This window comes from Poromitra crassiceps (genome assembly GCF_964638095.1).
Source record: "Poromitra crassiceps genome assembly, chromosome: 14".
In the NCBI taxonomy this organism is placed as follows: Eukaryota; Metazoa; Chordata; class Actinopteri; order Beryciformes; family Melamphaidae; genus Poromitra; species Poromitra crassiceps.
Genome location: NC_139633.1, coordinates 3812860 through 3825332, shown reverse-complemented (window position 1 = coordinate 3825332; position 12473 = coordinate 3812860). Strand labels below are relative to the sequence as shown.

Here is a 12473-nt window from a genome sequence, read left to right as displayed (position 1 = left end):
GAAACATTATCCAGGGTGACTAACAGTGTTGTCTACATCAGAAACATTATCCAGGGTGACTAACAGTGTTGTCTACATCAGAAACATTATCCAGGGTGACTAACAGTGTTTTCTACATCAGAAACATTATCCAGGGTGACTAACAGTGTTTTCTACATCAGAAACATTATCCAGGGTGACTAACAGTGTTGTCTACATCAGAAACATTATCCAGGGTGACTAACAGTGTTGTCTACATCAGAAACATTATCCAGGGTGACTAACAGTGTTTTCTACATCAGAAACATTATCCAGGGTGACTAACAGTGTTGTCTACATCAGAAACATTATCCAGGGTGACTAACAGTGTTTTCTACATCAGAAACATTATCCAGGGTGACTAACAGTGTTTTCTACATCAGAAACATTATCCAGGGTGACTAACAGTGTTTTCTACATCAGAAACATTATCCAGGGTGACTAACAGTGTTGTCTACATCAGAAACATTATCCAGGGTGACTAACAGTGTTTTCTACATCAGAAATATTGCAAATTAACAGGGAATCCAACAATGACAACCAGTCACCCAGAAATACAAGCAAATTAAATGTACAAGGAAAAGAACTTGGGGAAAATAAGGGAGATGAGGACTTGAGGCAGGGTTTGTTTTGTTGTGCGCACATCAGCTCAGTAGGTCAGGTGCAGAGTAGGTCAGGTGCAGGACAAATCAACGATGAAATGAAATAAAGTCAATAAACTGACGGAGAGCTTATCATCAGTGTGTGGACTTTATTTCCTTTCTCTATTGTTTTGTTTGTTAACCTATTCGACAAAAAAAAATGGTTTTGAACCACTACAGTATCGACCCGGAAAAGATAACACGGTATTTTTTTTCCTCTCCGACTTCAATTCACCTATAAGTCATTTAACATTTGCATAGTCTCTCTATTTGAGTTGAAGAACATTTGCTTCCACAAATGATTTGATCTGAATTCTTAGCTTGTGAAAGATTTCCACCCTGCCACACTTCTCACTGCCAGGAAATTCTCACTAGCAGTTTTTTTTTAGTTAGGTAATTAGCTATATTCCTCATCACATTTTTACTAGATAGTAATATGTGAGAGATGTTATTTTGAAACCAAATGTTTTCTTGTGTCCCAGGTACAAAGGGGCGTCAGGTAGCTCAGCAGTGTGTGCCTTCACCATGGCCCAGGTGGAGAAGGCCTTCAAGGGGCCCTACCGAGAGGTGAACAGGGAGACCCAGCAGTGGTCCACCTACAACAACCCTGCGCCAGAACCACGGCCCGGGGCGGTGAGTGCTGCCCTCTACTGTTACTCTCCAGGGAATGTCTTCTAGCATCCAGTCTAGTCACACTTGACAGCATTTAAGCTGCTTCACACAACAGACAAACGGACAAGAACAACAATGTTCTTTACAGCCATCCCAAATAAATACCTGGAAGTTGTCACACATAGAAACAATGTGAAAAGCCAGTATGATGATAAGAGGCCTCCAGCTATTCTTGTCTAACAGCTAACTGATGCTTTACTGTTTGGCCTGCAGATGCTTTACTGTTTGGCCTGCAGATGCTTTACTGTTTGGCCTGCAGGCATTGCAGTAAAACAGATGCTCTCCCTTATTTGTCTTTCCCTATTTAAAGGAACACTCCGCCCATTTTCAACCAGCTTTGTATCATTAGAACATCAGTAGTATATCAGAAAACTGTAAACAGTTTTGAAGTCTGTCATTTAATTTGACAGTTATTGAGAGTTGATTTGAGTTAATGAGTTATTAATTTTAGTTAGTGTGGACCAGTGATGTCACTGGTCCACACTTTAACACTCAATAACTGTCAAATTAAATGACAGACTTCAAAACCGTTTACAGTTTTCTGATATACTACTGATGTTCTAATGATACAAAGCTGGTTGAAAATGGGCGGAGTGTTCCTTTAAGAACACTGTCTCAATGAAAGCCAACAGAGCTGAGGTAACACTGGCACTTAGGTTATAGCTCTGCTTCTCAAAGAGTGCTTTGGGGCCAAAGGCACGACAGTGGAAAGTAGAAATTGGCTAAATTGATATCCAGAACTACTGGCTATTTGGTGTTCTGCTGAACCCTCCACATGTCCTTTCAACCAGCCAGGAGTTAGCCTGAAACTAGCTTAAATCCCACGAACTCGGCCAACACAGTATTTTGGAAAGTCAGTTTGGAGTTGAAGTTTTGCTTGGACTGTTTTGCCGGCTGCATAAATCAAGTCAGGCTCATTGTCTGAAAAATAAAGGCCAATATGATACTTGTGCTCTTTCTTTAGCTCGACTGCTGAGGTGCAAGGAAGCCATTTTAAATTCCTGCTTTACTCCCACACAGTGTGTGACCAACCAGGCCAGGCAAATGGGTATCCAGTCGTCCTTACACATGCCCGATAAAGTGCTCAACTTTGTCAAGGACCACTTCCTGATGGACAGTGTGATGCGCAGCTCTCCTCTGCTGCTGAAACGCAGCGTGCGCTACACGCAGATCGCCGTGCACAAGATCCAGGGCATGGAGAGGGCCTACGACGTGCTCTTCATCGGAACAGGTACAATACATCACACACCAGCAACAGTTAACGTAAAGGTAGGGAGCGGTTATTGACATACTTTTCAATGGAAAATCTTTGGATTGGTATTTTTGTTTCTAAAGGATACTGCTGCTATTTAAGATGAAATTCTTCTTTTGTTTATTTGAATGTTTTAGGAGCCTGTATTTAATATCTACAGTTAAAGGCTCTGCAGTCATGTTTTGGGTTCACAAATTGGTACATTGTGGGCGTCGGGGTGGCGCAGCGGATAGATTCCCTGCCTACCAACCACGAGGGTCGCAGGTTCAGCTTGGTCGGCCGTCCATACAGGCACAATTGGCCGTGTCCGCGGGTGGGAAGCCGGATTAAGGGTATGTGTCCTGATCGCCTCCTCTGGTCAGTTGGGGCATCTGTCCAGGGAGGAGGGGAGCTAAGGGGAATAGCGTGATGCTCCCACGCGCTACGTCCTACCAGTGAAACTCCTCGCTGTCAAGTGAAAAGAAGCAGCTGGCGACTGCGTATATATCGGAGGAAGCATGGTGCTAGTCTACAACTCTCCCCAGATCGGCAGAGGGGGTGGAGCAACAACCGAGCCAGCAAGGGGAATTCAGTCAAGTACATTTGTGGAGAAAATAGGGAAGATTTTCAGAAAAGAAACGTGATAAAAAACAAACAAATGGTACAATGTGATTCTACCTGTGAATCAGTATAACTCATATGTGTCCTCTGTGTGTTCCAGATGATGGGAAGCTGCATAAAGCCATCAACACCAACGACAAGATGCACATCATCGAGGAGATGATTGTGTTTCCCAAGTCTCAGCCTGTGCAGCACATCGAGCTTGATCCTCAGAGGGTAAATCCTGAGCCTCTCATCACTTCATTCACTCTTTTATTTCACTTTTATTTTACATTATTAAATGCAATAAAACACTTTTCACAACGTGATGCTAACACCGCCTTATTGATGAAGGTCCTAACGCTGTGCCAGTTCAGGTGTGATCATGTTCACGCATTTCATAGTTTATTCATTCTCAACTTGTAGAAATGGCTCCTGGTAGATTTACCAATGCAGGGATTGGCCGTCGACAATTTCTCTTCCAGAGCGGCCATCCCACTGAATGATCTGGCAGGTTCTAGTGCCGTGACGTCTGGAGCTGAGTTTGTGATTTTACTCACAGCTAAATGTCATTACACTTCTCTCTGCATTGCATAATGTTCTCTCTCTGAGCCAAAACGTCCAACTACAGTCTTATCTCACATTATGTAACCCTGAGTGCAAAATCATTTTGCATGTATATTCTTAGCTCCAAGTAAGGATATGAAAGACTTGACATCATATTATATAACATATATGTACTGTAATGCAGCACTAGTCAATCGATCACATACGTTAGCCCACATATGGAACGTAGTGTATGTTCATAACAATATTAGGTGAGAGTGCATTCTTTAAGACACTTGGCATCGTCACACTCATCATGCTGAAGAATGCATTTGTGTCTATTATGCATTTATGCAATGGATGAAGAAATCAAGTCCGTACACTGAAGTATCAAGCTCTCTTTTGTGTGCAAATGATTCCCAGTGGATATGATGTACCGTCAAAAGTTTTTAAGTGTTGTGCAGCATATACAGTACAAAAGAATAATCAATAAAACAGGGAGAACGAGACAGATTACCAAGTAGCTCCCTCTGGAATCTACTTGCAATGTGTCCTTCACCAATGTGATTACTTGGCTGTTTAGTCACTGTTTTCATGTGGTTTCAGATGATTGAGAACTCATAACCTGAAGCTGAAAGTCTGTTCTCTTGTGCCGTACACATGTTCTTCTGATGTGATATTTCTATCACGCTGTATAAGAGTAGAGGATTAAAGACTAAGTTTAGCTCACCATCCCCATAAGCCAAGCTTTTCAGCCTCGGTTGGCACAGTCGCACATAATACATCTACTTGTGTTTCTGTCCTGCAGGGCCTGTTGTTTGTCTCGTCCTATTCTGGGCTGGTGGAGATTCCTGTGGCCAACTGCTCCAACTACCTGAGCTGTGGAGAGTGCGTGCTCTCCAGAGACCCGTACTGCGCCTGGACCGGCCGCTTGTGTCGAGACGTCAGGATGGCGCCGCCTGACAGGTGAGAGCTTTACCTGCACGCATACAACAGCTCCTCCCCTCGTCTGCCACAGCCACTGATAACCTGAGACCGAAAGACACCGTAAGACCAGAGCAAAGCTTGAAAATATCAACCGTTCATCCTTAAATATCCTCTCCTGTCTAATTTGCTGTTCAAAACACCTTCAGTTTCATGCAGCAATAAGGAAATTCAAATAGAATATTTCTAAATTGCCGCCGTTATTGTTCGTTAGCCCACTTAAATATGTTTAGATAAATGCTTTTCTACTGTGTATGATGTATAAAAATATACCCCGGCCAAAAAACAAAAAACAAAAAACAAAAACAGTGCACAGAATAAGCATGTAATGTTCAGTCATGTGCCTGAAGCAGTTGCTTTTAAAAGAAAATTGGCATCTCAGTCATAGTCACAGAGCCATATTTATAGGTGTGGCAATTAACGGTTTCCAGAGGGTAATAAAGGCATACGTACAAGGTTCCTCCCATGACAGCTGCTAAACCCACCCTGTTGTTGCTGTTTGGTTGCTGCTAAACCCACCCTGTTGTTGCTGTTTGCTTTCTGCTAAACCCACCCTGTTGTTGCTGTTTGCTTTCTGCTAAACCCACCCTGTTGTTGCTGTTTGCTTTCTGCTAAACCCTGTTGTTGCTGTTTGGTTTCTGCTAAACCCACCCTGTTGTTGCTGTTTGCTTTCTGCTAAACCCACCCTGTTGTTGCTGTTTGCTTTCTGCTAAACCCACCCTGTTGTTGCTGTTTGCTTTCTGCTAAACCCACCCTGTTGTTGCTGTTTGCTTTCTGCTAAACCCACCCTGTTGTTGCTGTTTGGTTTGTGCTAAACCCACCCTGTTGTTGCTGTTTGGTTTCTGCTAAACCCTGTTGTTGCTGTTTGCTTTCTGCTAAACCCACCCTGTTGTTGCTGTTTGCTTTCTGCTAAACCCTGTTGTTGCTGTTTGCTTTCTGCTAAACCCACCCTGTTGTTGCTGTTTGCTTTCTGCTAAACCCACCCTGTTGTTGCTGTTTGCTTTCTGCTAAACCCACCCTGTTGTTGCTGTTTGCTTTCTGCTAAACCCACCCTGTTGTTGCTGTTTGCTTTCTGCTAAACCCACCCTGTTGTTGCTGTTTGCTTTCTGCTAAACCCACCCTGTTGTTGCTGTTTGGTTTGTGCTAAACCCACCCTGTTGTTGCTGTTTGGTTTGTGCTAAACCCACCCTGTTGTTGCTGTTTGGTTGCTGCTAAACCCACCCTGTTGTTGCTGTTTGCTTTCTGCTAAACCCACCCTGTTGTTGCTGTTTGCTTTCTGCTAAACCCACCCTGTTGTTGCTGTTTGCTTTCTGCTAAACCCACCCTGTTGTTGCTGTTTGGTTGCTGCTAAACCCACCCTGTTGTTGCTGTTTGGTTGCTGCTAAACCCACCCTGTTGTTGCTGTTTGGTTGCTGCTAAACCCACCCTGTTGTTGCTGTTTGCTTTCTGCTAAACCCACCCTGTTGTTGCTGTTTGCTTTCTGCTAAACCCACCCTGTTGTTGCTGTTTGCTTTCTGCTAAACCCACCCTGTTGTTGCTGTTTGCTTTCTGCTAAACCCACCCTGTTGTTGCTGTTTGGTTGCTGCTAAACCCACCCTGTTGTTGCTGTTTGGTTGCTGCTAAACCCACCCTGTTGTTGCTGTTTGCTTTCAGCCACTGGCAGCAGGATGTAGAAGAGGCTGATACTTCATCTATTTGTAACAGGACATCACCCAGCTCGCGCTCCACCAGACCAGCAGCCTCACGTGAGTGTCTCTCTGTGCAATGTTAGCCCAGCATCAGTTAGCCTAGCATCTGTCACCGCATCAACACTGCACCATCATCACACACACAGAGTGGTCCAAACCGTTGTCTATCACGTATTGACAGATTCTGAGAATGATGCCAGATAACATTGAACAGTTCTGCATAATATAGGAAATATAAGCTAAGCACTGCTATGAATCATGCATGTATACATTATTACACAAAGAGGCAGAGTACAACACACAATGTAATTTATCTCTTCTATAGCCTTCCACCACATTTCCATTCTCCCTTTTTAAAGAAATCTAAAAATATATATCTATTTTTTTTATAGGTGGCTCTCATTGCCAGCTCATAAGCATCCCGCTCAACACCTTCAGGGTCCTGCCCTGCAAGCTGCGCTCCAACCTGGCACGCAGAAGGTGGCACTACAGTGACGGCGCCAGCCAGTTCCTCTACGCCACCCCCGAGGGCGACCTGGTGGTGGTGGCGCAGAACGACAGGCTGGAGACCTACGAGTGCTGGTCAGAGGAGGAGGGCTTCCGCCAGCTGTTGGCCAACTACTGCGTGAGGGCGGAGCCACGGCAGGAGAGCACCACTCTGATTGGCCACTCGCGCACGCCGCACATTGAGCCGGAGGAGGCCATCGTCCTGCCCGGCGAGTCTCGTTCGGCGCAGGTCCACACCAAGACCTACTGGAACGAACTGATCGTGGTGTGCGCCCTCCTGGCCTTCTCCCTGGTGGTGTTCTCCCTGTTCGTCGTCTACAGGAACCGCGACCGCATGAAGTCCATGCTGAAGCAGGGCGAGTGCCCCAACATGCAGCAGAAGAAGCCCAGGATCGTGGGCAAGCCCGCCGAGAGCTTGCCCCTCAACGGCAACGCCATTCCCGTGTCCACGTCCGACCACAAGGGCTACCAGACGCTCAACGACAACTACATCTGCAGCACGCCCACCCACGAGTCCTCGCCCGACAACAGCAAGAGCTTCTCCGAGGCCTCCGACAGGCGGCCGCTCAACGTGAAGGAGAGCCACGTGGAATACTCGCCCACCTGCCCCCGGCCCAGAGTGAGGCTCGGCTCCGAGATCAAAGACTCCATCGTATGACAGCGCTTAAGATGCTGCGGCTGTATCTCCACGGAGGTACAGGCTGAAGCCACCTAGCGAGGAGAGGAGACCCCCCCGACACGCTCCCACATCACAGCGCACCTTTTTATTTTGTGTCATCTTTAAATCTGTGATCAGTACGGAGGTCATTTTTCTTTGGAAGCCCAGTGGTAGGTCCTGTTTGTGTGGGGTGGAGCCTCCTGCAGGGTGGAAGAGGAAGTCAACCGGGATCACTGAACCATGGCAGCTGATAAGAATAATTATAATGTGTCTTAATTTGCCTGAGTCATTCTCATAGCCACTACTGGCATGTATGTGCGTGTGTCTATCCTTGCACATGCTCTGTGGAGGATTACTGTCACGTCTTCTGTTCTGTTGTTAAGCAGATGCCTCACTAGACCCATGCTACATGTCCTGCACGCTCACCAAGAGTTCAGCTCCAGGAGACCATCATTCATTTGAATGCATATCCATTATAATTCATATGATGGTCCGAAGCGCATTGGTCCCCTTTTGCTGAGTAAATGTCCAATTGTTTCAGGATAATGATGATGACGATCAGCTAGACCACGACAAAAGACAACGTTTTGGTTAGATGGAGCCCTTTTTTTTCATCCTGTGCGAAACAAAAATGAAAAGGACTGCAACTTTTTCGAAAGATAAGGGTTGCCAGCCACTGATCAACGCATGTGGTCACAAAAGATGTTTCCAGAGCCTACGCGCTGTAGCCTCCCTCCTGAATGTAGACTGTTGTTCGAAGGAGGTCTTTCTCAGTCGTCGGAGAAGTCTGCCACGGACGATTTAGGGAAGCCGAGACTCTTTGTCTTCAGTGCACATCTCCACTCTTCTGAGACGGCCACGTTCTTCAATACTGGCCTGCAGTACCATCATAAGATGGACTTCAACATACAGTAGACTAGATACCCTCTCTTTGAAGCAACATTAGCAGAGCATCGATCTTGCATCAGAGAGGCGGACAGGACTTGTTTCAGACCGTCACGGAGGACATTGGAAAGACACAAGACGGCCAAGAAAAGAGGAGAACACCCACACACCTCTTATCATATTCAGGGCAGCGCCAAAATCCTAATGCGCACTGTGCAAAAAAATAATCCTCTTGATTGTCTTATCTAAATGCAATAGTGCCATTCTCTTATGACCACTCCCATGCATTGTGTTAGCGTTGATAATTCACTGTCAAAAGAGCACATGGTGTTTGCCCAGAATTGGGTTTCACAAACGTATCTTGGCACTAAACTATTCCTATATTATAAGCAAATGTGAAGTGCAAGGATCTTCGCAGGGATGACATTTTTTTCTAGACTGTTATAACCGTTACTTTGACATCTACGTTGTGCAAAGTGATTGAGCTCAACATCTGACTCGAGTCTGACTGGGGCCAAAGGTCGTCATGGCATGGAGAAGAAAGCCATGTCGCGTCACTGGAGTCATGGTGAACACTTGCCAACGTGCTCGTCAAGAGTTGTCTTTCAGCTGCCCTAAAAAGGGTTCTTTGCATTCTTAGCATTCACACTGAAACAAACAGGTACGACTAGTTACAAGGTATTGAGGTAGTGAGTGATGATGAATGCCAACAATACAAACAGGCCATTTTTGGTGAATTGAAGTGTCGATACGGAACATTTCTGCCTGCCTGGCAAAATAAACACTCCAGGTCTCATGTTTTAGATGCATCCATCCACCACAATCAAAATATCAAGGCTATTAAATGTGAAAGCACAAGCGATCAGGGTGATGAATACTTACAGGTTGTTTGCACATTTCAATAACACTTTTTGAAATTGTCAAAGTTGTCGATTGGGACGTGTATTCTAAGAAACACAACTACTGAGAAACAAGGTGTGACTGCTAAAGAAAAAGATGTATAATAACTGATGTCAAATCAGTTATTGTCATTACAGGGACCATTACAGCCATTACGAATTCTATTGCAACCGCATTGCTCAGACTTTGTTGAGACTTAAAAAGCAGATTTTTTCCAAAGAAGTAGGAAACTGTATTTATAGTGTTCTGTAAATCTGAATTAGATCATTTCCAGGGGCCATAGGGACAACATGGCGCCATAGGTCTTAGAACACATCACCACTTCACTGATCAGTTAGCCTACTACAGTATGTATTCCAACACCCTACAGAATCAATATTTTGCTATATCGAACACTGAGGACAAAATGCTATGTGTCTGCTACAAGTTTGACAAAGTATTTGCACAGCATTACTGCGCAACAGTGGTCAGTGTTTTCTTTTTGTTTTTCGTTGTGTATATATCTGTACCTAATATTGTGTGTTTTTAAGGGACCTTGTGCAAGATGTGTTGTAGAGATAGATTTGAAACTAGAGAGTCCACACTGCTGATTTGTTTTTTCATACTGCTTTACTGCCTGATTCAGCATACATTTCTCGTCATGCACAAACTACGGCACACTTCTCAGTACATTGTCGGTTCAACACCAGGCCTGGTGTCAGTTAAACACCAGGCCTGGTGTCCGTTCAACACCAGGCCTGGTGTCAGTTAAACACCAGGCCTGGTGTCCGTTCAACACCAGGCCTGGTGTCAGTTAAACACCAGGCCTGGTGTCAGTTAAACACCAGGCCTGGTGTCAGTTCAACACCAGGCCTGGTGTCAGTTCAACACCAGGCCTGGTGTCAGTTCAACACCGGCCTGGTGTCCGTTCAACACCAGGGCTGGTGTCAGTTCAACAGCGGCCTGCTATTTATCAAGCATCTCAAAGCAGCAATGGTATCAGTTTGGCCTTTTCGATATTGAATTAGCTTAATCCTGTTTGCCGAACTCGCCAACTGACACTGACCAAATAAACCCATGTTTTCCCTCTTCAAACAGATGCTTTGCAAAGCAAGGCGCGGTGGAGGTGGACTATAGCACATTACAGAAAGGTACCTAGAGAGGCCTCAGTGCTCCACACACAGCAGAAACGCTTTAGCAGCCAGAGTGTGTAGCTATAGTAGAATTGAGCACATAGTCAGTCTATGAATCAGCTGTTTTGAGATGCTTGATAGATAAAGGACACAACAACACATGTTCAAAAATGCCTTTAGATTTAACTTTGTTCTGCCTTTAACCACGTGCTGCATCCTACAGCGCCCAGCAGTGACTTCGCCAACACTAGTGTGGTGCAAGGCTTGATTGTAGTCCGCCATGGGCACACTTCACTAACTCCACTACTACACGACACGGGTTGATGCTGGGATGGGTCCGCCCTGCAACTTTACCTGCAAACAAGACTGGGAGCTGCTCGCTATCTTGTCTCGTTTCAGAGTCTTTGCTTGTGTCAAAAGTGATGCTGTGCTCACAGGAAAGACCGTCCTGAAGCATTCCTTATGTAACAGTATTACTCGCTGATCTTATACAAAGCTGCAGTTACAATATGGCCGTGCATCTTAAGTATACCAAAAGGAGAATATCGTACGTTACACAGATGATGTGCATATTTGTTAGACACAGGCTTTTGATTAAAAAGCAAAGAATAATTCCACGGTGGTTAACTTTTTGCGTGGCTCCACAGTAATGCAACTTACTGTACATGAATGTAGCCAAGTTAATTTTATCACGTATTTTGCAGAACATCTTCAAGGATGCGGTCTATTTCCCTAAAATGGTTCTAGTAAGCAATCCATTGCATCATCGTTGTAGGGATTTTGGAAACATTGCAAGGAAACCGCACAATAGAAATAACAATATTTCTGTGCTGTAGTGTTACAGTAAGATGCAAGCACAGCTCTAAATCCTCCATGTCGGCCATGAGACACAGCAGCTTAGCCTCAGCATCGTCTACCCACCATAAGCTTAGTTGACTGAAGAACTCTTAGACTAATGTGGTCTTGTAAGCCTGCATGAAAATGTGTTTTCTATTGGATCTGTTGTGTACAAAAAAAATGTTGTGAACCGTATTTTTTTGTATCATATATTGATATTGTGACTGTTGTTTCTATTATATTGTACATAAAAAGCACTTTATTTTAATTTTTTAAAATAAATGAATAAAATACATGTTTTGAAACATGCATGTGTGCGTCCATCTTATGCTGACTGGATTCTTGCTCTCTTCTCCTTTGCATAGAACTGATGGTGGCTGAGACAACCGGTGAAAACGTACTCCTAGATTTGAATACCAAATCTTGCATTTGCATATAAATTCAGCAATGAAAACAAAACTTATGTCAAGAAAGCAAGGTGAACTTTATATAAAATATTTCCCAATTGCATATTATGGAAATATAGCCACAAGCAGCGCTTGTAGGGGTCAAACCAAAGCAGCACAATATGCCTGAAGATGACTTTTAGAGAAAGTATAGAAGTGGGTATAGCAAGTGTGAACACAGTTGATAAGCTTGCTGCACTGAGCGTTTTAAAAGTGCAATGATTAGGCCAGTCATTCTCAACCGGTACGCGTACCACCGCCGGTGGTACTTGCGCCCCCTGCTGGTGGTACTCGGAGGGATCCCTGGAATGTCGATGTTTTCTTAGTTATGTATGTGAAATAAAACTAACTTTAAAACATGTACAGTAATACTATCAAAAATACCGCTATGAATGAAAATAAGCTTGATCATTGAAATGGGGTTTAAAATAACATCTACATTCATTTGGTTGTTTTTAGATTTAGGAGCAAAATACATGTTTGTTTCTGACGGACACTACTACCTGTTGCGCGCCGTGTACACAATTAGCTGCTAACATTACAAGCAAGAAGCTAATGATGACAAGAAAGCAGGCATGTTGCAAAATTGGCTGAAAACGAACTATTTTAACGTCGGTCATATGGTGGTAGCCTACTTGGAGAGCCAACTAATTTCTCAGGTGTAGTACAGGTGAACTCTAGCTAGCATAGCTAGCTAGCCGAGTTCCGACGACGGGGCTATCTCAGGTGGTACTGTAAACAGGTTGAG

At 44.4% G+C, this 12473-nt stretch overlaps 1 protein-coding gene across 1 annotated transcript in view; it reads left to right on the top strand.

The window, feature by feature from the left end:
• The window catches only part of LOC310788819 (semaphorin-4B-like), a gene marked incomplete at both ends in the record, with an annotated part of 56316 nt that extends 48771 nt beyond the window's left edge, over nt 1-7545 (top strand). Inside the window, 6 exons of the mRNA XM_083650393.1 lie at nt 1142-1292; nt 2352-2562; nt 3284-3399; nt 4517-4674; nt 6346-6437; nt 6773-7545. Of these exons, the coding sequence (XP_083506519.1) occupies nt 1142-1292; nt 2352-2562; nt 3284-3399; nt 4517-4674; nt 6346-6437; nt 6773-7545 (1501 nt within the window). The remainder of the gene's footprint in view (nt 1-1141; nt 1293-2351; nt 2563-3283; nt 3400-4516; nt 4675-6345; nt 6438-6772) is intronic.
• Between the last annotated feature and the right edge of the window lie 4928 nt (nt 7546-12473).